The 24425-nt window shown below is 53.8% G+C and overlaps 2 protein-coding genes across 6 annotated transcripts in view; one reads left to right on the forward strand and one right to left on the reverse strand.

The window, feature by feature from the left end:
* Positions 1 to 227: 227 nt before the first annotated feature.
* On the reverse strand, positions 228 to 9194 carry LOC141731060 (uncharacterized). The gene is made up of 3 exons (XM_074553270.1): positions 9190 to 9194; positions 3793 to 4470; positions 228 to 3181 (listed from the first exon to the last, which is right to left on the reverse strand). The coding sequence occupies exons 1-3, from the start codon at positions 9192 to 9194 to the stop codon at positions 3019 to 3021; spliced, it is 846 nt and encodes a 281-aa protein (XP_074409371.1). The 3' UTR covers positions 228 to 3018.
* CAPN15 (calpain 15) overlaps positions 4010 to 24425 on the forward strand; it is a 58407-nt gene continuing 37991 nt past the window's right edge. For 2 of the 5 annotated variants that reach the window (XM_074553239.1, XM_074553242.1), the window contains exons 1-5: positions 4010 to 4189; positions 9331 to 9714; positions 9806 to 9973; positions 12541 to 12581; positions 19869 to 20185. In XM_074553239.1, coding sequence (XP_074409340.1) covers positions 20010 to 20185 — 176 coding nt within the window. In that variant the 5' untranslated portion in view covers positions 4010 to 4189; positions 9331 to 9714; positions 9806 to 9973; positions 12541 to 12581; positions 19869 to 20009. Of the gene's footprint in view, positions 4190 to 9330; positions 9715 to 9802; positions 9974 to 12540; positions 12582 to 19868; positions 20186 to 24425 lie in introns of all 5 variants that reach the window. The other 3 variants (XM_074553241.1, XM_074553240.1, XM_074553244.1) reach the window with 3 other exon arrangements.

A 24425-nucleotide genomic window follows, 5' to 3' on the forward strand; every position in this document is an offset into this window, starting at 1 on the left:
AAACTTTTTCAGTTCATGTTCCTTTCTCCTTTTTAGATGTATAGAAAGGGTGAGGTGTAAGAGTGTGCCCCTGTTGACGGAGTGACAAAACTATCCTTTGTCCCCTCAAAAAAGAAAGAAGCCCAGAATTTTCTCTTCTCGATTAGCTGAAAAAAGTCACCTCATAGGCCCAGGGGACTTCACCTCAAACTTAAAGATAGCTAATTAAACAGAAGCCAAAAGGTCCCACCTAAGCAATTAACTAAAAAAAAGAGGAAAACAAAGAAACGAATGGCTTTGTAAAGTGTTTTACCAGGAACAAGAACGTCTGACACCCAGCTCCGTTTTTCTGTTTGTTATTTTGCCTTTTATTAAACCTTTTTGTTTCCAACACTGCAACAAAAGCCATCCTACCAATTTTTATGCCTCCAAAGATAGCTGAGCTATCTTAGGTGTGTTAGAGCCCTCCAAGGCTTATTAAACCTAACTCAAAGAAGCTACTACAACACTTCTTTGCACCTGCCTTGCACCTTCCATTGCAACAGCTCAAGGAGGAAGATCTCCCAAAACAAAGGTGGATCTAAGGCTTTCTGTCCTGCCCTCTGACAGCCACCAGGACCTGCAGCTGGCAGGGTTGAGGGCAGGCACCAGGAAAAGCCACTTGCCAGTGTGAAGGGGAGGTCACAGCACAGGTGAGAACTGAGGGAAGGCTCAGTCAGGCTTGGTGTCCTGGGGAATCCTGTGGGAGGTCCTGGCATGTGGAACATGCAAACCCTTCCTCTCTCTCACCTGAGGTGCCTCAGGCAGGAGCTGCTGGTTCCAGCAGTGCCAGAACACAAGGGGAATTCTCCCTGTGCATTCTCCAGTCCCTGCCAGCCCTGGGTGTGTGCCCTGGCCTTGGCCAGCTGGGCCTGCTCCAGGCCACCTCCCATGCTCTGGGGTGTCCCATGGCACAGCAGCTCGGGATCAGGGCCAGGGGAGCTCTCAGAGACATCCAGGGCCGTGTCTGGGCTGACACACATCAATCCACGGCTGCTGGGATCTCACTGTGCCAGTCCATGGCGTGGGGATGGTGCCTCAGGTTTAACTTTGCTGATTTTCAGATTCTGCACTGCTTTAGTGTGCACTTCTGAACTTTGTATTACGGAATGGTGAGCTCCCATCACAGAGTAGGGACACAAAACCATTTCTCCTCTAGCTGGGGATCAAGGACAAATGATCCAAATCTCAGGCCCAAGAGCACAAACAATGGAGAAAAATAAGCAGGATGGGACTGCATAACCTAAAGCTGTCATTGGATAATGAACTCCAATATGTAAATAGACTAGAACTTATAAAAGTGAGAGCCCCCATGACTAGTCGTGCATTTTGTGCCCATTTTGGTTCACCTTGGGTGCAGCCCTGGCTGGGCTCTTGTGCTGCCCAAGGTGCATCCATTGAGGCCTCCTAACAAATCCCTGCTTTATTCTGTAACTCTGTCCAGTCCCTGTTCTAGGGCAGCCTGCACAGGGCATCAGGGAGAGCTGGCTGACACTCTGCTCTGTCAGATTTGGGCAGTGCTGGTGGGTCTGAGAGAACCTTTGCAGCCAGAGGAAAGCAAGGTTTGTGTGGTCAGGAAAAGCTCAGGATGGTCCAGGCAGTTCCAGGAAAAGCCCTGGAATGGTTTTAGGAGGCATGGCAAGTGGAGGAGAAGCTGGACAACAACACTTGGAAATGATTGTTTCTGTGATGAGGTTTGCTCAGGGCAGAGCAGGATGTGACATTCCTCTCACCTTTCATTCCCAGGAATGCAGCTCACTGCAATATTGATGCCTCTGCTGCACCAACTGAATGTTAGATCCACTTTATCATCCATGACAGGAACAGGAATTTGTCTGGAATAACTGGAAACCTCTGTCTTTCTGCAGTGCTCATACATGTGATGGGCACTGCCAGTTATGGGCCTCAGTTTATCCAGCTAAAATTAGGGAATGTGGAACCCAGTTCATTGAATTTCTGACAGGCTGGCAGAGCTGGGGGTGCTCACCTGGAGAGGAGAAGCTCCAGGGACACCTCAGAGCCCCTGCCAGGGCCTGAAGGGGCTCCAGGAGAGCTGCAGAGGGACTGGGGACAAGGGATGGAGGGACAGGACACAGGGAATGGCTCCCACTGCCAGAGGGCAGGGATGGATGGGATATTGGGAATTGGGAATTGGGAATTGTTCCCTGTGAGGGTGGGCAGGCCCTGGCACAGGGTGCCCACCCTGGATCCCTGGCAGTGCCCAAGGCCAGGCTGGGCAGGGCTGGGAGCAGCCTGGGACAGTGGGAGGTGTCCCTGCCATGGCAGGGGTGGGATGGAATGAGCAAGTCTTCCAACCCAAGGCTTCCCACGATTGTAATTCCTAACTGAACACACTGAAAACATCCACTTTTTGAAATCACTTTCTAACTGGGCAAAGTTTGCTTCACACATTTATTCTCCAAATAAAGATGGCCAGGCTGGTGACATAATTCCAGCCAGGAACTCCCTGTCATGCCAGGGCTGGGCTCTGTGCTGTGAGGATGTTGAAGCCCACAGGAGCTGCAGGGGCTCGTTGGACTTGATGATCCTGGTGGGTCCCTTCCAGCTTGGGATATTCCATGATCCTGTGATTTTGGGGATAGCTGCTCTGTGCTTTCCTCAGGCACTGCTGGAGCACCAAGCCCTCTGTTTCCCCAGACCAAGAATCCCATCTGTGAGTGAGGGCAGCATGGGGCTGCTCCTCCCCTGGGCCACCCCAAAGAACAGCAGCAGAACTGTGTCTGCAAATAAATGTGTTGATATGACAAGCAGTCACATTTTACAGAGAGATGAAGGGAAGCCCAAGCTCTTCATCAGCTTTTGGTCCCTGCATTGTGCTACAGAAGGTTTCATGAACATTTGCCATTTCAGCACCCCACAGAGAAAGCCTGAGGTGCCCTTTGGGGAGGGTCCAACAGCCTGAAGAGAATATTCTCCTCACTCTTTAGCAACTGTCATGTTTCACTCAGCAGGCAGTGATCGTCTTCCAAGACTGGTGGCTTAAATGATGCTACTTTTGCTGGAACAACGACCACCGACTTCCATCAGGGTGTGTCGGACCAGCTGGGCTGGGTCCCTTCTGGGGCCCTCTCTCAGTTTTCCCTCATGGCTCCGGGAAACAGCAGCCCAGCACGGAGAGTCGAACTGCTGCCATCTCTCATCTCTGTGGGGTGGGAGGGTGTGAAGGCGCTTCTTAGCCCGGCGAGTCTGGCCTTGGTTTGGCTCGGGACGCGGGTCGGGACTGCGAGGCCGGGTGGGTGCAGGCCCCGGCCCGGCCCCGCTCCGCTCCCGTCCCACGCCGAGCCGGGCTGCACATCGCCCGCAGCGCCGAGCACATCCCTGCGGCCCCACCTGCGCTTCATGTGCCGCCAGGTCATTAAAGCTGTAATTACGAGCGGCGTCTGCCCAGGTCGGCTCAGCCGCGGGCTCTGCTCCGCACAGGGAACGCCCGGATCCTCCATCCCCTCACGGCGGCGCCTTCAGGGGAGCGCCGGGAACGCTCAGGGGCGCACGGAGCCTCCGTGTGAGGGCTCAGGGCACGCAGCCGCCCTTCCCAAGCCGCGGCCCCGGACGAACGGAGCCACGGGATCCCCCGAGCACGCCAAGACCCCCCGGGCCCCTCCGGGACCCTCACCCCGGGCAGGTCCCACCGCCCCCGAGGCCAGCGCCGCCTGCGCTGCGACCCCCGGCCGGGGGTCGGCGCTCTCCGACGGGCCGCAAGGCACGCTGGGAGTCGTAGTCCTCGCCCACCGCACAGCGCCGGTTGCCCCTCACCGGCCGCTGCGGCCCGCGCCCTCCGCGCGCCCGGAGCTCGCCGCTCCCTCGGGTCCGAGCCACCGCCGCTGCCCGGGGCTCCGCCGGGCCTGCCCCGGCCCCGAACCGCCGCTCCCGGTGCCCCGCTCGGCCTCCGCTTTCCGCTTCCTGCGCGCGGCGCCCCTCGGGGCTCGTAGTCCCGCCGCGCTATTCACGACGGTCCCTGCGCTGTCTCCGCGCCGCACGCCCGCGGCCGGGACGGGGCGCTGCGCCACGGCGGCGGCGTAGGGCGGGCGCGGGGCTCGGGCGGGCGGGAGGAAGGGCCGGCGGGGCGGCCGGAGCGGGTGCGAGCTGCTCCGCCCGGGGGAACGCGCGGGGCCGGGGGGACGGAGCGGCAGCGCGGCGCCTCCACCCCCAGGTGAGCGGCGACGGGGGCGCGGGGGAAGGGAGCGGGGACGGGCCGGCCGCCCGGGGCCTCCCGCCGCAGCCCCGCGGGCCGCGGCTCCCGCCCGCGCCGGGGGTCGCCCGGGGCTCTCCCGGCCGGAGGCGCCGGCTGGGCCCCGCCGCCCCCGGGCCGCCCCGCACCACCTGTTGCCGGTGGGCCCGCGCGGGGGCCGGAGGCCGGGGCGGCCCGGGGCGGCGGGCGGTGCCGGGGTCCCGGCTCGGGGCTGTGCGGCGGCCGGGGCGCCTTGCCCGAGGCTGTGGGGAGACCCGGGGGCTGCGGGGGCCCCGCTCGCCCCCGGCCCGGCCGCACGGCCGGAGGGGTTTTAACGGGCTTGAGGGTCGTGCAGCAGCCGGGGGGCACGGGGCGGCTCCGTGACTGGCCGCCTCAGGCTGCAGTGCCTGCCCTGCCTGCGCCCCGCAGCTCCCGGTCCTGCCGCGGGCACGGCAGCCCCGCCTGGGGCACCGCCGAGCGCCGGCCCCGGGCTGGAGCGCGGCAGAGCCCCCAGCGCCCCGGGCTGCCTGTCCTGCAGTTCTTCACTCTCACCTCCAGCTCAGACACCCGTGCTGGGGCTGAGCAGGGCTTTATGCAGAGTTTCTCGTGCCTCTGCGAGTTCGCCCTTTAGAATCAGTTGTCTGGCTGTTATCCTTGGGTCTTGAGCCTCCTAAGGCTATTGGGTCCCAGTGTCTCATTAAGACTCCTGGATTTTGCTGCATGTCAGCTCAGCTGCAGCTGAAGCATCTCAGCCTCCAGATCCTGGATGCAGGAGCCTTAGAGGATGGAAAAAGCTCTGTACTTGCCAGCCTCTCCATTTACTGAGCTCTCTCCTTTCCCTGCTCCTGGGGTGCATCCCCCCAAGAACCAGGAAACCACTGTTCAGGGTGATCATCCGTGGGCCTGGTAGAGGAGATGGGATAATGTGAACGTTGTGTTTGAAATGTCAGACTGTTTCCTCCAAGCTGGGAATCTCAGTGGAGCTTGGCTCTCCGTAGGCCTGCAGGCCTGGGATGCGGCTGGGTGGGTTCCCATGGTCGGACAGAAGGTTTTGTGGGAATCGCTCCATGCACGTGGCCTGGGGCACTGGTGCAGGACACTGCTGCACTGCTGTGGGTGGGTCAAGAGCTGAGGGAGACTGGGAGATGTGTTTGGAGAGAGCCAAGGTGGAGGTGAGGGGTGCATATCCCAGACTGGCTCTGAATGCAGAGATCTTGCCACGCTTTGCACGTTGTCACCTGGGACTTGTGCTTCAGGGCTGTGCTCTTCCCTAAACTGGAGCACACCTGCAGTGACAGACTGGCTGCCTGTGACTCTGAGAGCCTGCTGGTGGCTTTTGTCTGGCCATTTTTTGAGATCCTGCTGAACAGTCTGGCTCGTGCCCCTGAGTGCACCAGAGCAGGGCTGAGCTGTCTGAGCAGAACCTGTGCAAGGCATGATTCAAATTACCCTGATTTTATGTGTGTGGGGATATTAACTCATTTCGAGTTGCATCAGCTTCTGTTTGCATCCAAGGCTTTAGGAGTTGGAGGCAGAAGGCAAGACCCAGCATTGCTCCCTTCCCGGGAGGGGTGGAATGGCTGGAGAGCCCTTTGAAGGCCTGATGTGAGTGGCTGGCTTTGCTGAGCCCAATTGCTTTGGCAGGAGGGAGAGCAGCCTCCTCCAGCCTGATGACTTGGTGCATAAGGGAACTGGAGGCGTGGGCCAGGCACGGTGTCTCCTGCATGGGAATAAATCTTGGAAAACAACCCAAAAGTGCTAAAGTTGCACGTAAAAAAGGTCAGGCGGCGTGCCCAGACTCGGAGCTGTCTCGTGGTGGCGGAAGGGCTGGGTGACCCTACAGAGGAGCCTGGATGTCCTCAGCAGATGCACTGCACCCCTCACTCTCCTGCTTGCTCCCCCCTTATCTTTGCTCTGGCACCCTTTATCTGTGCTTGGAATTCTGCTGCCTTTGCAGAGGGAAGTGGCCACGGCCCTGGTGTTCCCTCAGCCAGCTGAGAGCAGTTGGCTTTAACTCGTGGAAAACACTCTGCTCTCTTCTGTCCCAGAGGTTTTGTGGGGGCTTTCCAGGTTTGTGCTGGTTGCACGTGAGATCCAGAGAGAGACTCAGACTGTGTCGTTTGCCCATGGTCGTGCTGATCCCCGCTGCTGGAAACATCATCTGCTCCTAGGTGGAGAAATGCTGTTTTCCTCCCATCTTCCCACTTCATCTGAATCCAGGCTTGGTTTTTTCTGGCTTTGTTCTGACCCTTCCTGTGAACAGAGGGATCTGGGAAGGACCAGACCCTGTGGCATTTCTCCAAGTGAGGATTTTTGTGAAGCAGAGGGAAGCTGGAGTGAGGGACTGTGGCTGCCTGTGGTCAGAGGAGGCAGATTTGGACAGTGTGTGTCAGCCCAGTGTCCGGCCACCACGGCTCTCTCCCAGTGCCCTGAGCTGGGGAGAACCTTGTGAGCCCCTGTTTTGCTGGAACTTGGGGCTCTGATCAAGGTCACACTCAGCACAGCCTTGGGTGGGAAAGCTGCTTATGCGGGTGGGACAGGTGAGTCAGTGGCTTCCTCCTCATTTTCCGTCATAATCCCACTCTGGAGCGAAGCAAGCTGCCTCCCTGCTCCTCTGCATCTGCCTGTGCTCACCTCAGCCTTGCTGCTTGCTGTTGGAGCCTTCCTGAGAGGCTCCCTGCTCTCCAGGCCACAGTCACCAGGCTGGGCAGGGAGGAGCAGGCTGCTCCCAATTTCTGTCACATTTGCTGTTTGGAGTGTTGACACTTGCCTTGCGTTTAGCAATGGCAGCTGAGGAAGCCAAGAGAGGCTGAAGAGCTGCTGCCTGCTCACGAGAAACATTTAACTCTTGCCCTCACAGCTCCCTTCCCTGTGTGCTGGCAGCTCTCAGGTTGGCTGAGAGGAAAGAAATGCTGGTGGTGTTCCCAAAATTATTTGGTGTTCAGTTGCTCAAAGGATGAGGAGGTTTTTGTGTGCCATTTCCTCTTGCTCTGGAAGAAAAGAACGCTGGTGCCCTGGTGCCTGGGCAGAAGGGAGAAGGGGGAGCCCTGGCAAGGAAATAGGATCCAGAGAAATGTGTCACCAGCAGAAAGAGCAATTGTTTTCCTGCATTTCCATGGCAGAGCCTTGTCCTGTTGAGGCAGCCCGTGTTTGACAGCCAAGATAATACATTTATATTGATGTAATTAGCGGGACGTGGAGTTTGCTGAATGGCTCGGGGGCAGCCTGCTTTTCAGACTAACTCCAGCAAATAGATCAGGGAGGATTGGAGAGCTGCCGTGGGTTGCTGGAATTGGCCCGTTGGGTTTCTGGAGGTTGAATACATAACTGCTGATATTTCCTATTGTGCTGTACCCTGCCTATTTGAAAAGAAAATAACTCAAGGGAACATGGGGCTATTTTTGCCAGCTTGAGATGATCAAGTTTGATTTCTAAAAACTGAAGCCGAGTCTTTAGGCTTGCACATTAAAACCAGTGTTGGAACCATATCTCGGTTCCTCCACAAATGCGTGCCTCCACACTTTGCCAACGGTGTGAACTCTAATGAGTGTTCATAAAAAAAGAAAGCTTTTCTGTTCCTGCAGTGCAGCCCCTTTTGTAGGAAATGCTGTGGGCCTGAGCAGGCTCAGCACCAGGGATGGTGGCAGTGACACAGTGTCAGGGGACAGAGCTTCTGTCCTGCCCCAGCCCTGCGTGAGCAGCCCTGATAACCTCAGGGTTATCAGTGCATTCTCAATTTGGTGAAATAGAGACCAAGACCTTACAAAAAGCTGTTGTCCTCCTCCAGTGATGCTACCCAGCTCCATTTCTAATGTGATGCTTCCAGTGGCACCAAAGTTTCCCCTTCAGCATCTTGTTCCCAGTCCCAGCCCAGGTGATTTCAGTTTACTGAGAATATCACAGGCAGCTTCCCAACTTGTGTCCTTGTGCTCCTGTAACAAAAAGAGAAAGTTGCTCATGGACAGCTTTGCTGGCAGCAAATCCCCTGTGTTTGTGCTGGTCTGTGGAAGTGAGAGCACAGCACCAGGGTCTTTGTGTGCTGAGCTCTGTGCTCAATCCACAGAGGCTGCAGCACTGGTGTGATCAAGGTCTTGCTCTCCAGCTTGCCCCTTGTCCGCTTCCTGCAGACTCAGGCCAGCAGGCAGAGCTGGGGAAGTCCTTGGAATTCCAGCCCTGGCCCGCAGGTCTGTGCTGAGCTGCTGGGTGCTGAGTGCTTTCCCTTCCTATCCCCTGGAATGTGCAGGGATACTGATGTGATGTGGCACTTGGGGATGCTCTGGCTGCTGGTGTTGGTCTCCCTGCCTCGTTAGCTCTCCTGAATCTCCTGCCTTTTGTGCAGTGAAGTGCCTTGGAGGGGCCTTGGGCCTGGAATTCCCTGTGCAGCTGCACAGACCCTTGGGCTAAAAGGATCAGGGTGGTCCTTTTGAGCCTGAAGCGTTCCTGAATCAATCCCTTATTTACTCATTACTGCTCCTGAGTGGTGTTCCTGGCCCATTCTGTACACCCTCCCTCAGCAGCACCTGTCCAGGTGTTCAGCACAGGGCACCTTCTCCCCACTGCCTGGAATTGTCAGTGCTGGAAGAGAAAAGCTCTTTGTGAATTCACCATCACCTTCCCCAGGGGTATCACACTGCATCTGATGGTGTGGCTGTGGGCATGGTGAGCAAGGTGAGGGGGCACAGTGGGGTCCCTTGCTCTGCCATGCTGCTGAAGAGGCTCGCTGATCACATGGTGCCAGCTGAATCCTTATTTCTGTCCTCCCTCCCCAGCCTAAAATAGAGGAAGTGAGAGTGTGCTGGAGAGCCAGACACTTAGGGACAAGGGTTCTTGTTGCCTCCATCTGCTAAAAGCCTGTCCCAAAGGAGACAGCACTTCCCCAAAGCAGGAATTTCACAGAAACAGGTTGTTTTGAGAGCACAGAGGATGAAGGAGGAAGGGGAAATATCTCAGAGGAGGGAGCTTTGCCGAGGCAACTATCAAACGTCATGGCTTCTGGGGGTGGGATGGGCATGTTTGCCATAATCAGAGGAATTTGTACTTGAGAATCTCCAGGAGATGTAGCTGGTAATGATGTCCTGGCTATGCAGAGTAATTAACATCTGTTTCTGTATTTGAACATTCAGGCAGCGTGCCCCGCCAGACATCGCTGCGTTCCCGTCCGGCCCCTCGGGAGATCCTGCCCTGTTGCTAATTGTGGAGAGCTGTCCAGAGTCCTCCTGCACGTGATCCTGCTGTGCCCCATCCTGCTGTGCTCCTGAGGTGTGCCATCCCTGCTCTGATGACAGCTCCCACCAGGATGCTGAGCAGCAGCCGCCGGCAGGGAGGGAGGCCAGTGGTGGGCACGGAACTGTAAAGTCACAGCCAAGAGTTCTGAGAGCACGAGTGAAGAGTCTGAGCTGACCCAAAAGCTCTCTCCAGGGGGGACCAAGCTCCAGCTGGATGTCCTGGGAAGCTCTGCAAGCTGGAGTTCAAGGGGATGCTGCTGATTGAGGGACCAAAAATGTGAGGTTGGTTGTCTCTGCTGGTGCCATGCTGACGGGTGTGGAGTCTCAGCAGTCATCTATTCTTACATGCCTTTTTTCACTCTCTGTCCAGCAGCTTGGGGACAGCAGCTGCTCCTGCCAGGCTTGGTGTGCTCCCAGTGCTCGGTGCAGGGACCTTCTAGCATGCTCCTCCAGCCAGGCCTCTCAGTGGGTGCCAGCAGCAGGACACCAGGCTGACCCTCCAGCGACCAGCACTGCCCCTGCCAAGCAGGAATCGTGTTGGGTGAGAGGCTTTTCTGACTCAGCTGGCACTGGGCTGGGCTGGGAGGGGCTGCAAGGAAGGAAGGAGACCTTCTCTCCTCTGGTTGTGAGCACAGTTACCCTGCTTCGTGTCTCTCATGCCTCTCGTTCTTGTCTTTCTTCCTTGTTTGAATTCCTCCTCTGAGTGTTTCTGTGCTGGCTGTGCAAAGGCTATGTGCTTAAATGGTGGGAATATCAATGTCCTCTGGTTTCCTCATGGTGAAGAAGGAACTGTGAAAGTGGAAGAGAAATTGTGGGGTCTTCCAGCACCTGCAATCACGTGGCTGTGCCAGGATGTGTTTGAGGCAGTGCAAGGGCAGGGCAATAAATGAAGAAACTCTGCATGGGTTTGCCTGCAGTAAGCACAGAGCTGTGGCAGTTCCCAGCCCAGGGACAGAGAGGTGACTCTTGTGCCTTGTGTGGCTGGGAATTCAGAGCCTGGAGGCAGGACAAGGTGCTGGGAAGCCAGTCTGAACTTGGACCATCAGGATGCATCTGCAGTGTGTGATGGTGTTTCCTTGGATTCAGATGATCCAGGCTGATGTGGCCTCATCCAGGTTGGGGCTTTGGATGAATCACTGGTGCTTGCTTTGTGGTCTGGCCTGGCTGGATGTTATGGACTAGCTGGAATCTGTATGTGTTGTTGATGCCCAGCCACAGCAGAAGGTCTGCAGGAACCTCTCATGGCTTTGGTCAGTGAAGCTGGGCCATGAGCACTCTGGTGTTTGGCTGGTGACTGTCACCAGGCAGGTGTTGGTCACATCTCCACCATGGCTCCTTCTCTTGGCTGAGAGGGATGAGGTGGTGCTCCTGCTCTGGGATCTGTTTTGATGCAGCCTTGGAATGGCTTCCAAAAGCTCCTGACCTTGCCATGTCTCAGCAAGCAGAGCCTGCTGGAGGGAGCCTGGGGGTCTGCAGCACCACACAAGGCTCAGGCCTGTGGATGTGCCTTGCAAGGCATGTGGGAGTGGCTCCAGTAACATGAGCTGCTCTCCATCTGCCCTTTTGGTTCAGGATGCAGGCAGCAGCCCTTGGTTAAAGCCCTTGGTTAAAGCTCAGCTCCCTCCTCGTGCTGGAGGTACCTCACATGGCTGCCTGGCTTTGCTCCACCATTACTCAAACCATCTGCATTGTGTTTCAGCCCTCTCAGAGTACAGCCTTTTCCTCATGTGACCATTGTGTTTGTTCAAATGACTGTTCCCAGAAAATACTGCTTAAAGTGTGTGTAATTGAACACATCCTACAATTCCAGCTGCACTGGTGTAGCTGAAGAGGAGCCACTTTGATGGAGACAGTGAGCCAGCAGAGCTACTCTGGTGAGGAGAAGGGAGGTTGTGGTGATCTCAGGCACTGTTTTGTTTGTATCACTTCCTTGTGCCAGGTGTTACTCCACACCTGTAATTTCAATACAGGATAATCTCCTAACAGAAGCAATGGCATGGCTGCCACATGAGTGTGCAGAAGGATTGATGTGTTTTTCAGGTGTCATCTGGAGGTGAAGAGGTGGTGAGCAGTAATGTGCTGCTCTCTTATTAAATGATTGTGCTGAGCTGTGCTTCCCTGCTGCTCAGAGAAGCTGTGGCTGCTCCGTTCCTGGAAGTGTTCAAAGCCAGGTTGGATGGAACTTGAAGCAGCCTGGGATAGTGGAAGGTGACAGGAGGTGGGATTTAAAGTTCCCTCCAACCCAAACCATTGTGTGATTCTGATTCTAGATGAGGAACTTCCTCTCTGCCCTCTGAGTCTGTCCCACCTTCCTCTTCTCTCCCAGTTCCCTGTGCTCCTGGGGAAGGCAGGGGCCTCTTGTGCAGCTCTCAGCAATTATTGTGCTTTTATCTCTTGGTTGTTTGTGATGGAAATGCCAAATGGCACCATTGTCTGACAGGCTTCTTCCACCTCTGTGCTTGCCTGAGGCACAGCTAGAGATGTGTTGGCTTAAATCTAGGCCAGTTGGATGGAAATTGGGACGTGGTGCCTGATGAAAGCCAGGGAAGGCCAAACTGCATTAGAATGGCAGAAGGAGACAGCCAGGTGCTGCTGCCTGTGTGGCTTGGGCACTGCAGTGTGGACTGGAGCTATCTCTAGGGAGGGATGCAACTGGATGTGTCTTGGGCAAATGATATATTTACTGTCTGTGTAATCTGTGGTAGAATTGCAGCTGTGACTGGAGTGTCTGGGGACAGTGTGCTCAGGGGACATCTCCACCTCTCAGGCTTTGCTTTCCAAGTCTGTGCCCTGAGTTTTCTCTGGCTCTGAGGCTGTTTCTTGCTGCAGTTCTCTTCCCCTCCCTTCTGCAGTGGCCAGCCCTTCATCTGCTTATCTGTCAACTTAGCATGAGCTGAAGATACAATCCCTGCTGTCCTTTTGGGAGTGACCTTGTGTCTGTGCTGTGTCTGGGCCTCTATGAATTTGGGTTGCTGAGTGATGGGGGAAGGAACTTCACGGGTCATCAAGTCCAGTTCCATGCTGCTGAAGATGGGCAGTCATCTCATGCAGGTCATGAACTTGTCCAGGAACTAATTATTGGAACTCATGTTGTGCTTTTTTCCCCAGTGCTTCTGGAGCAGCTGGTCCAGAGGTCTGCTCTTGGAAAGGTTAGAAACCCTCCTCAGCTTCCAGTGTCCACTTTTCCTGGGTTGGTTTGCTGTGCCTGTGTCATTGCAGAGTGTTAGCTTGCAGATGAGATGATGACTTGCACATTTTTTTCCTTCCCTGGTTCTCTGTAACCTTTATGTCCTGCAGCAGTTGTGGCTCTGGTTGGAGATCTGTCCTGAGAAATGTGCCGAAGGCTGTTTTGTTTTCCCATTTGGGCAGCTTGGGTTGGCTGGGCCCATTTGTTTCCTTGTTGTGCTTTTGAGTGTTTCAAGTGCAGGTGGAGCTGTGAGCTGCACAGTTTGTGAATGTTAGCGAGCACAGAAGAGCACTTTGTGTGCTGCTGTCATTTCTGTCTTTTCTTTTTTAATGTTTGTCCTTGCTACTTGTGCCACCTTGCCCCTTCAGGAGGGAGAGATGTCAGAAACATTTGAATCAAGGTGAAGCTGATAAAGCAGTGTATTGAAGAACCAGTGCCTGGCTCTTACTCGTGGCTCTTATTCATGTTTATCTCTAGCTGTGAATGTGCAATAACAACAGTTCTGTTCAGCACAGGCTGGCACAGCCTCAGACAGGAAGATCTGCTGTTTACCAAGCAACACTCTGCTATAAGTGAGAAAGAGGGGAAAAAAGTGGTTTATTGCTGCTGGGTAGCTCAGAGTGTAGTTAAACCTTTCAGAAAAAAGAGGAAACGAAGAGCACATGTGTTACTCAAGATGCATTTTTCCTGGCAAGAGTCCCATGTGTGTGCTCTTCTTGCAAAGCATCCCTGCGTATGCTCCTTCCCATTCAATCCTCAGCATATTGGGAGCAGGCAGGCAAGAGCTTCCTGTTTTTATAATGCAACTGGTCTCAGCAGGCAGTCTGTCGAGGTGATTTTTCAGCCTGACATCTTTTGTAGCTGGGGCAGCCTGCGAGCTGAGTAGGATGGCAGAACTCTGCTGCGAGGATTATAAACACGGGGAGGAAAAGATCTGGAAATGAGATCTGCTGCTAAAGCTTCCCGGGATTGGATGCTGTGCCTTGTGTTGTTTTGTTCCTTCCCCTGTGAGTGTCCCTGTGGCTTTTCCTCGCTGCTGGTGCAGGGAGGGCCCTGCCAGCCCACCCACGCCGTGCTGAGCTCCGGAGTCCCCACAATTGGCCGCGAATTGCGGGACACACGCGGCTCGCTGCACTTCAATGGAGCAGTGTTAATTGACTTAATAGAGCCCTGGGCTTGGAGGGATTTCGTTGTGTGGGTTTTCTTAAACGTGTGTGCACTCAGACCCTTCTGCAGCAGCGCCCTTGTTGCCATTTTCACGCTGTTCAGAAACTGCTTCGCAGTTGTCAGTGGAGATGAGGTTTGAAGTTAACCCTTATTTTGAAAAGTCCTTCCTGCTTCTCCTCTTTTTCTCCCTCCAGCTTGTGATTAAGATGCTGATTGCCCTTTCAGATCTGTGTAATCCCCTCTCTCAAAGTGACCGGGATAGATTTCCAGGAGCTCCCTGGATTATCTGTCACTGCTTTACAGTGTCCAGTGCAAGGGAGGAGAGGAAACTTAGTTCAAACTTGCATGGTAGTTGCTGTGTGGCCAAGCTGGCTCTGCAATACATCTGCTTTTCCTGTCAGTCTTTCACTTCACACTTCAGACACCTCTTCCTCTGCCTGCACACTTACAGAGTCAGTGCTGTGCATTAAATGCAGCTTAGCCCAATTCAGCTGCTGTGTATGAGTTTCTTCTGGGCTGAAATTGGGCCAGAACTAGTTTCAGAGCAGCTGAAAGAAGCTAAGGACCCTTTGCATGTTGGTGTCTGTGGCCAGAGACCTGTGCTGCTGTTCTGAACTTTGTGGCATGGAGTGTGAGATCCTGTTCTGTGCTGGTCTGGGACTCCAGGTTCAATTATCTTGTTACCTCATTAATAACCCATCTGGAAATCTGCTTCCAGACAGTTCACTTCAGCTAGGGATATCTCTGCAAGTGATGTACTGGTCTTATTTCTCACCAAGACCTGCAAAACAGCTCACTTAAAGCTTCCTGTCCCCTCAGTTTCCTGCAAGGCCACAATATCTGACTCTCTTCCCTCAGCCCTCTGCCCCAGAACAAACATTTGGGTGGGTGAGTTTCACCCTTCTCTCCCTTTTCTGTGTCCTCCCATCTGCAGTGTTTACAAACTGCCTGTCATCCTCATGCCTTGCACACCTCAAGGCTCCTTGGCCCTGGCAGGTAAGGCAGAGCTTTCTGAGTCACAGAGCCCTGGGGAGCTCTGTGTGGAGGACAAGGGCTGGAAAAGCTCCTCCATCCCAGCTGAACGTGCCAACCACTGTCCCATCCCTCCAGCTGTACCCCTGCCTCAGTCTGTCCTTGGAGCTGCCTTCCCACCCTTCCCTGGTAGAAGCTTTGCAAGGAATTGGAACTTGCTGACACCTTCATTTCCTGCCAAGACTGCAGCACTTGGGCTGGCTTGGCAGATGAGGGCAGGGAGAAAGAACAGCAAAACTTTGTCTTGTCCCCAGCTGTGTGCAGGACACCTGCTCAGCACAGAGTGTTCCAGCTCTCCTGCTGCACTTGAGCCCTGGAGCTCTCGTTGGGTTGGTGTTTGCAGCTTGGGTTTCAGTGCTGTGTCTGCCTGACGTGGGTGTCTTGTTGCTTGTTTGTTCTTCCCCTGCTGCCTTGTGGAAAAAGAGAGGATTTTTCACTTCCTCTCCTGGGGTTGCTGCTTTTCTCAGGGTCATCTCAGCCTGGTGAATTCCAGCCATGCTGTTTTTGCTGCTGGTGCCTGGTTTTGCACATCCTCAAGTCCTGCCACTCTGCCTGGGGCTGGGGGCTGGCTGGATCACACAAATGTTTGAGCTCCTTTTGCTTCCTTGGCTAGCAGAACACCATCAGACACCCCCATCTGCATTCTTAGCTATCCCAACCTGCTCTGGCACTTTATAACCTCCTTAGGCTGCCACATCCCATGCTGTGCACCTTCCAGCCCTGCACACCATTCCCTGCTTGCCCTGGCCTCCCTGGGCATGTGCCTCCTTCAGGGCAGATGTGCTGTGCATGGAGGCAGCCCTGGTGGGAGGCCAAGGCTTGCCCATTGCTCCAGGATGTCTGAAGTGCTCTTCTCCAGCTGGATTCCCCCCTGCAGCCCCAGCTCCTCCAGCTGTCCTTGGTGTTGAAGGGTGTGAGTCACATCCTGCAGTCCCCAGGGAGGAGGCTGCTCCTCCAGGGCTGTGTGTGGGCACTGGACAGTGCGAGCTCTTCAGGAGCCCTGGCTTCTCCCTGCCAGCAGCAGCTGACAGGGGGCTGAAGGCAGAGAGCTCCTCCTTTGCTTGTGATGGTGGTACCAGCTCCCAGCACATCTGGATCCCCAGGGAATGGTCATGGCCCCAGGCTGCCAGAGCTCCAGGAGTGTTTGGACAATGCTCTCAGGCATGGGTGGGATTGTTGAGGAGTCCTGGTGCAGAGCCAGGAGTTGGACTTAGGATCCTTTTGGGTCCCTTCTAACTCAGGACATTCTGTGGATCTCAGTCAGCCCCAGGCAGAGGAGCTCCCACAGCAGAGGGAGGAGAAGGGCTGGTACTTCACCTTCAATCTCCTGCAGCTTCCTCTGGGCACAGCTTTGAGGGCTGTGTTTCCCTCAGGTACATGGTGAGCCTTCTCCTGGGCCAGCTGCTGGCCCTCACCTCCGACCAGAGCTGTCTGATCTCAGTGTGTCTGATGGTATTTTCATTCCTAGATCATCCCTGGAGCAAAGGAGTAGCTCAGAATTGACTTGATTTATAGGCTGGGGGAGTGGAGGAGTTAATGAAGTGGCAAAGTCTTGTCCCTGAATTTCCAAGGCTGAGAACCAAGGGAGGCTGGAAAATTCAAGCAGGAGCAAAGCTGGTTCATGCCACGTGGATCAATAAATTACCAGGAAAAGGAGGGTATGGATATCCCATCACAAAGAGGGGCTGCTGCACGAGGGACCCGCTGGGGTGAGTCTGCCTCCCTGGTTTCCTCAGTGGCTGCAGCAGCTCCAGGGACCTCTGTCTCCTCTTCCTGCTGCGTGCCAAAGAGAAGAATTTGAGGCTGATGCTTGGAAAAGTTGATCCTGCAACTTCCTAGATGCATTGAAACACATGGGCTAGTTCCCTTTTTTCTTTTTTTTTTCTCTCTTCAGAGCCAAAACCTGCTTTGAAACTGGAGGGAAGGAAAGGGGGTTGGGTAGATCCCCACCCTTCCTGCCTGCTCTCTGTGACACGAGAGCTGGGGCCCAAGGGTCAGCACTGCTCACTGGTGAGGAGGAATGAGGTTGTGTGGAAGCATCCAGGCAGCTGCTTTGCTGTCCTGGCAGCAGGAGGAGTTCCATGGGACAGCTTTGCTGTCCTGCACACTCTGTACATGCCTGCTGCCCAGGGTGTGGTGCAGAATTTGAGGGAGGGTCTGCATCATGTAGCACAGATCAGGTTAGACAGCTGGGAGTGGCTTGGAGCTGGCAACATCAAACCTGGTTTCATTTTGGAAGGGATATTTTCGAAGCAGTTACCCAGCATCAGTTCAAACCTGGTAATTATTGCAGCTGCAAGGGGCAGAAAACCAAAATCCAAACTCAGCATCTTGCTAAGGTGCTTAACTGATAATTTCCATGAGTGAGATCCACCCTTCTCAAGACACTTCAATCTGTTCACTTCAATCTGTTGTTGCTTCCTCTCCAGATTAGATAGGTGGAAGCAGTGCCTTTTTAATTAGGGGAAAAATTCTGCTTCCTCCTGTCAGGATAGGGGGAACTCTTGGTACTTTGCTCCCTTTTGGTGACTGAGGCCTCCCCTGTTCAGCCACGTGCCTGCAGGTCATCTCCTGGGGCAGCTCCCTGCCCAGTGGCAGAAATTCCTCAAAAATAAGGCTGAGTGCTTCCAGAGTGGCTTTCTTCTTCTTTAATGACTCTTTCCCTTTCTGGGGTGCAGTTTCCTTTCTCACCTTGACTTCTTGGAGGCTTCTCATTTGCTTAGTGCTGGCCAAAGGCGTTTCGGGGCTCGGCATGGTGAGCACGTAGGTGCTTTGCATTGGGCTGGAACCTGCTGCCACTCCTGTTCTCAGACTGGTTTACCCTCTCCCCACCTTTGGGCAACGCTCCCCCTTCAGTATCACTCATTGGCTGCTCTCACCTGGCATGAGGATGACCCTGAGGAGAAGGATTTACTGCTTTGCCTGGAGAAATCCGATTTCACGCAGCACTCGCAGCCAAGCAGCCCAGTTAGACCAGACAGTCTCGGAGATCACTCCGACTTAGCTTGGTTATCCTCCACCTATTTATAGCTCCTTTCCTCTCCCAGCTCCACCCAGTGTGGGGTTTTACTGCAGGTTCTGAAGCAGGGCTCCCAGCCTTTCCCCACTGCAGAGCACAGCTGCCTGTGCTGGCTCCTGGAGGACAGCAGCACCACAGTGGGAGCTGGCAGCCATGCGGGCAGCAGGCATGTCTGCCTCCTCTTGGGATGAGCTAAAACTGGCATTTCCATGGGCAGCTGGAGCAACCAAGGGTTCTGCTTTACCAGCTTGAGGAAGTGATCTTGAACCAGGCTGTGGAATTGCTTTATGTGGCAGTTTAACCCAACTCAAGGGGGAAAAGGCTACTGATGCCTGGGCATCCTTCCTCGGATTGGCTCAGCCTGCACTGAGGGGCTGTTCTACCCATCTTGCCTTTACTTACCTCTTTTATCATGATAGAACCTGAGGGTTTGAGGTAAGAGTCAGTTTGTTCTTCTAGTAGGTGTCAGAGTTGCATCCCCTATGCCTTTGCTCCTGGGATGGGATGGGGTGGAAGAGCCAGAGACACCACAGGTGTGGGATGACTGATGTCTCCAGATAGACTGATGGTATTTGGAAGTGCTCTTCTCCTCACAATGTGTGGCTTTCATTTAGCCAGAAAATCAGATTTGTTACAAATTAACTGCTTGAATAGCAGGAAATGAGAAGGGATGTGCCAGGGATCCACTTTGGGTGGATGTGCAGAAATGAGTCAAACCTTGCTGTTGGGTAGTGAGGATGGGGGAGCTGATACACAGCAGGGAGACAGCCCAATTAAAACAAGGAGGAGTTAAGGAAAACTGTGTTCTTGGACTTTTTTGAGATTTGTTTGGTTCATCCAGGCTTTGCAGGCTACAGAGACCATGACGGAGCAGTTAACATTCTCCAGTTAATGACCTTATGCAGGCACATTCTGGTATTGAGCTTGTAACAAAATTGCACCTGTTCCTTGAGCTGCTCCTTTTGGGAGTCTATTATCTATCAAGGCCTTTCTTGATCCCTTAGATCAATCCTGGGATTGAAAAGCTGTATTTTAGGACTCCTCATCTCAGCCTTTTTACGGCAAAAGTAGTTTCTTTGCAAAGGTCTTTCTGTGGTTCATTCATCTCCTTAAATCCTGGTGGGTAATTGAATAAGCTCAGCTGTGCTAATTTTCCCATCTTCCTTGTTTCTTCTTTTTTGCTCTGTTAAATGTTACCTTGATCCACTGCTCCTGACATGCATCCAGATTGTCCTGCCTTTTTACTTGAAGGAGAGACGTGTGTGTGTTTCAACTTCCTTTAATACAGAGGACATGAAATGTTTCTGAAGTTTAATTGTGAGCATGCTTGAAGAATAAATTCTGAAAAGTAGGAAAGAGAGAGGGAGAAAAGGAGGAGCAAAGCCCCTAGACCTCCTTCTGTGGGTAGGGGCGTGCTCAGGATCAGCTAAAACTTGCCTTGGGCTGAAAGTAAATAGTCACAGAAAATACTTGTGCAGATCCCCAGTGTGTCCAGTTCCAGTCCTACTGGGGTGTTAGTGGGAAACAGGAGAAGAGGAATATTTTATTTTACACGTAAGCACACAAACCATCCAGTCCTTGTAGCTGAGTCACTAGAACTGGTGTGCCAGTCTAACCTGGTGTGTGTGGTCCCCAAGGGCTGCTGGTTTGGGCTCCAGGTGTGCCTGGCTTGTCCCGTTTTCTGCTTCTTTCCTGTGTGTGAAGGGCTTTGTGCTGGGTTCTGCTGTGCTTCCCTCCATCAGTCAGTGCTTCCCTGTGCTTGGGAGCTCCTGGTGCTTAACTTGAAGGGAGCCTTTTCTAGAGCCCCCACACTCCCCATGTCCAGCAGCAAAAGCTGATTCAGTGACACAGCCCTTCCCTTTCCAGTGAGCTCTGGGACGGGGACCCTGCTCAGAGCATGCATTGATAGGCTTTAAAACTGGAGCGTTGTTGCTGAAATCGTACCTTATCTTTCTCTCTTTTTCTTTCCTTTTTTTCCCCTTTCTCTGTGTTTGTTTGTTGTTTTTTTTTTTTTTCTCCAACTGTGATCAGAACCGACCCTCCTTTGTCCAGCGTGCTGGGATCTGTGCAGCAGCCCATGCCGCAGCGCCTCGCCCGTCCCACGCGAGCTGCCCATGCCGCTGGCTGCCAGCTAACCTAGGCTCAATCTCGGCGTGGCGGGCAGGGGCAGCCATGGGGAGCTCTGCCTCATCGCTGGCCGCAGAGACGGAGTCGGACCATGGCTTCAGTAGCTCGCCCTACGCGGGGCACCCGGCTGTGGGCTGGTATAGGAGCAGCCCCGGCGGCCCCGTGTGGGAAAGTGCCCTTATAACGCGGCAGCAGCAGCACTTCCAGCACCGGCTGCGCAGGTAAGGACGAGGGGAGGAGCCTGCTCGCCTCTCCCTGCTCACTGCTCACCTCAGCTTCAGCCCCGCCGCTGCTGCCTCTGCCACACCGGCTGCTTTGCATCCTACTCAGTGTTGGGTCCCTGCATTCAGAGGCTCAGTTCAGTTCCTCGGGAAGCCAGAGCTAAATTCCCGCTGATTTGAGTGGTGCCAGACCCTGGCTTTACATGAGGGGCTGATGTCTCGTGCAGAATGGGCTGCAGGACTCATCCCAGCTCTTCCTCCCTCACCTGAATTGTCAAGGTGGCTGCCTGGGAATGGGATCTCAGTTCCTTATTTGCCACGTTCTCGTGGCTCCTTTTCTTTCTGGCCTCCCAACCATGCTGTAGTGTCACAGGTGGAGGATTGTGTCTCCAGACTGGGTGGCACCAAGTTGCAGGAGTTTCTGAACTTGGAAGAGCCAGAGAAGCTGTTTTCATGCAAAAGCAGTGAAATGCTTTTGAGTAACAGATCCACAGGAATGAAACACACCAAAAAAGAATTACCCTTAAAAACAGATTAGTGTTTCCAGCCCTCAATTCCTATCCCACCTTGATGAAATCAGCATCTCACATGTGTCTGTGAGCTGTTGCCTCTGCCCCTTCTGCATCAGCCACTTGCAGTGAGGAGTTTCACTTGCTTTGGGGGGCTGGTGTCCTGCATTCAGTCTCTGACAAGTTGAGAGATTTATCAAAAAGCATCCAACACCCCTCTGCCCGAGGGCTTGGCTGTAGAGGCTGCTGTGTTTTGTGCTGATAACGTTAGAGCCTTTGCCTAATGCCTGCTTTGTGAGGACTCCAGCCTGGATGGGTGTCCATACCTGCCTGAGTCTGTTTGGAGCTGCTGGTCGTTGAGGAGTAGCTGCTTGCTGAGTGTCCCTGAGCTGTCCTGGCTTTCCCCTGGAGGTGTTTGCTGTGATGTTGGTGCAGTATCTGTGGTGCAGTCCTTGTTTTCCTGCCTTCTGCTGCTTCAAGGCCCAGGCTGTGCTTCCTGGGCTCTGGTACATGACTCCAGAGCCTCCAGCAATGTCAGGCTTTGCTCCTTTCTTGGGTCTTCTTGTTGAGCTGGGAACAGTGTGAAACCAATAAGTTGTTGTCTTTACTCTCTAGCATAGACTTGACTACTTTTAAAAAAGATATTTTGTGCAGTTCCCAAATTTTGTTGCTGTGTGTGCCAACCTGTGTGGCTGATCCACAGCTCTGCTTGGTCATCTGTGCTGTGTGGATTTGTCCCCTCTGGTTTAGAGGGATTCTGCAAACAGAGCAGGGTCCTTCCTGCAGGATTATCCCTTCTGGACTGCTGGTTATCCCTCTGTTGCCTTGAGGAGCTGGGAAGGTGTCTCAGCTCACAGATGAACTCCTAGTTTGGCTGTGCACAGCCACAGCTGGAATTTAGGAGCTTCCAGTGTACACCTGGCCCTGGGCACTAAAAAAGGCAGCGTGTCTGCAGCTGAGGCTGCTCGTGGCTCCAGGTCTGTAGTTTGAGGAACTAAGTGATATCTTGACATGTGGAAATAAATTTCCTGAAGAACCAGCCTTGGTGGTGGAGCGGATGTGGGGGCAAGAACAGGAACTGCCGGTCTTGGCGCAGATAACGCCGGTGTCCTGTGGGGACAGGAGTGGCTTTTGTGATAATTCCTGATTCCCCTGCTAAAGGGAGAGCAGAGCTCATCCCCACTCAGTGTGGCGTGGTTCCTGCAGACAGGAAGAGCAGGGGCTGTGATTCACTGAGCTGAGTTGCGTGGGAAGAACTCGCTGCAGGCGCTGGTGATGGAAGTGGGTTCAAAAGCCCTGCTGAGATCAGCCAGGCTGCCAGGCATCAAAGGGCTGCCCTCCCCGGGAGCCCCAGGGCCCAGCAGCAGTGGGGGATTGGTTTCCAGAGAGGAACAGATAAATATATTCCTTTAAAAAATTAAGTAAGTCAATAGAACAAGTCAGGGTAGGTATCCTGCCTGTGCGTGTCCTCGTCCCCGGAGTCCTGTCGTGTAGGAAGGAAGTGGAGTACCGGGGAGTCAGTTTGAAGCTGGGCAGGAGCTCTGGGATAGACTTTGCTTTTCCTGCTGATTTTCTGTCCCTGCCTGCAGCCACCTTCAAAGCTGATAATGCTTTGGCTGCTGTGGAGCAGCACAGAGCCAAGCTGCTCTGAGCTGTCTCAGGGATGAACACAAACCTTCCTTGGCAGGAAAACAGGGACACAAATAGTGAGTGAGTGACTTTGGTCTGTACTTGATTGGGGAGCTGGGGGGGTCATCCCTTATGGTGGGATGGCAATAAGGGGAGAAATCAGTGCTGTTTGGCTTTCAAGATTTAGAACCTGGGGAGAGGCTTCAGTGTCTCCTGTTGCCTGGGTGAGGCTGATGGTGTGGAATTCCCTGTGTGCTGAAGACAGGGAGACAAGAGGGAGTGGAAAAAGGGTCTTAGTGGTAGAAGCAGCAGGCTTGTGACAACCAGATTGGTCTTTTCTGGACAGGGCTGCACAGGCTCTTTCTGTGTGTCTGGATTTAAACAAGAGTCTGTCCTTTTCCCAGCATGCCAGGAGGACAAGTTATTGAAAGACTGGAGGTACCAGGTATTAGGTGCATGTTGGAGGGATCTGATTGCAGAAATCTCTGCTTAGGGCAAAGATGGGTTTAAATTCACCCCTGGTAGCTGTGTGCAGCCAAATTCTGGCTCAGCTACAATGAGCTCTGTCTTGCTCATGTGCTTGAGGGTGCTTGGCCTGGGCTGTTGTGGGGTGGGAGGGTTCAGCTGAGCCAAGAGATCCATCATGGCCAAGATCCCAACGTGCCAGACCCTTCCTGGAGCTGGGAGCAGGAAGGGGCAGTGCCACAGGCTTGGTGCTGGCAGCAGCACATGGCTCCAGTGCTGTGGCTGCCCCGTGGGATGGTTTGGGAGCTGTGGGATCACAGTGGTTTCCAGGAGTGGTGGCACCTCTCCAAGGTGCATCCTTCACATTGCAAGGGGTTAGGAGGGAATCTGGGCTCTGAACTGTTTCCTGATGAGGTTTGAGGGAATGTTCCTGTTCACCTCTTCCTCACTCCCAGGATTCATTAAGAGGGTCCTGTTGAGTACTGAGAACTTCTGGATTTTGCTCTTGGGAGAGGCTTTTGGGGAAAGGGTTGCAAGGTCTGTGCAGAGTGTCTCTGCCCACTACTCACTTTGCTTGAAGCTCTCTGAATTCCCTTCTCTTCCAGAAGATATTAATTTCCTGGGTTTCCTGCAGTGCTCTGCAAAGGATTTTTATTTTCCTATAAAAGCCTTTGCAGAATGAAATACCTCTGGGTCTCAGTGACTGTGGAGGGAGGAACACACTCTTTTATTATTCTTTTATTTTATTATTATGGTATGCTAAAAATATGTAAATCTCTCTGGTTTAGAGGGAGGTGAGGGGACCTGTTTTGTTGTTGGCAGTGGTGGGAGGACACTTGCTGTGCCACCCCCTGCTCCTGAAGCACTCTCACTTCTGGGGAGAATCTCTGGGCAAGCCTGAGTGTCCTGTTTGTGAGCCCTTGGCTTAAATCCATGAACAGCAGCAAGTCAGAACTGCTGGGCAGCATCACAGAGGCCTTTTCTGCAGGCTCTGAGTTGCTCTGAGACTGGTGGAGATTTTCTTAACTGAACTCTGGCATATGGAAGTGTGGCAGGGAGCTGTGGGGAGGAATGTGGCTCTGTGCTGCTCCTTCCTCCTGTGGCACTTCAGCTCTGAGTGCAGCACAGGCAGAAGTGTCTGGAGGACACCAGGACAGTGCTTAGTCTGGAGAAAAGAAGGCTCAGGGAGGATCTTGTGGCTCTGCACAACTCCCTGACAGGAAGGTGTAGCTAGATGAGGGTCAGGCTCTGCTCCCAGGGAACAGGGACAGGACAAGAGGAAACAGCCTCAAGTTGTGCCAGGGGAGGTTCAGGTTGCATGCTGGGGGAAAAATTCTTCACAGAAAAGGTGGTCAGGCATTGGAATGGGCTGCCCAGGGCAGTGGTGGAGTCACCATCACTAAAGTGTTCAGAAAACATGTGGCACTTGGGGACATGGGTCACTGGTGCTCTTGGCAGTGCTGGGGCAGTGGTTGGGCTCAATGTACTTAGAGAGCCTTTCCCAACTAAATGTTTCTGTGTGTTTCTTGTTGGGGAAAGCAGAGCCCAGAGAAATGAGATTCTTGGGAAAAAAGCTCCTGGTAAAGCATCAGGTGACTGCAGGGACTCACCTGGTGATCTGCTGCTTCTGTTTCTGC

The sequence above is a fragment of the Zonotrichia albicollis genome, chromosome 16 (genome assembly GCF_047830755.1).
Source record: "Zonotrichia albicollis isolate bZonAlb1 chromosome 16, bZonAlb1.hap1, whole genome shotgun sequence".
Lineage (NCBI taxonomy): Eukaryota > Metazoa > Chordata > Aves > Passeriformes > Passerellidae > Zonotrichia > Zonotrichia albicollis.

Bases quoted from the DNA above. Each gene is read 5' to 3' on its own strand.
- LOC141731060 (XM_074553270.1), bottom strand. The intron at 3,182-3,792 runs GTGAGGGGCAAC...CCCACCCCACAG, and splicing joins GGCGCGGGCCGCAGCGGCCG to AGATGAGAGATGGCAGCAGT.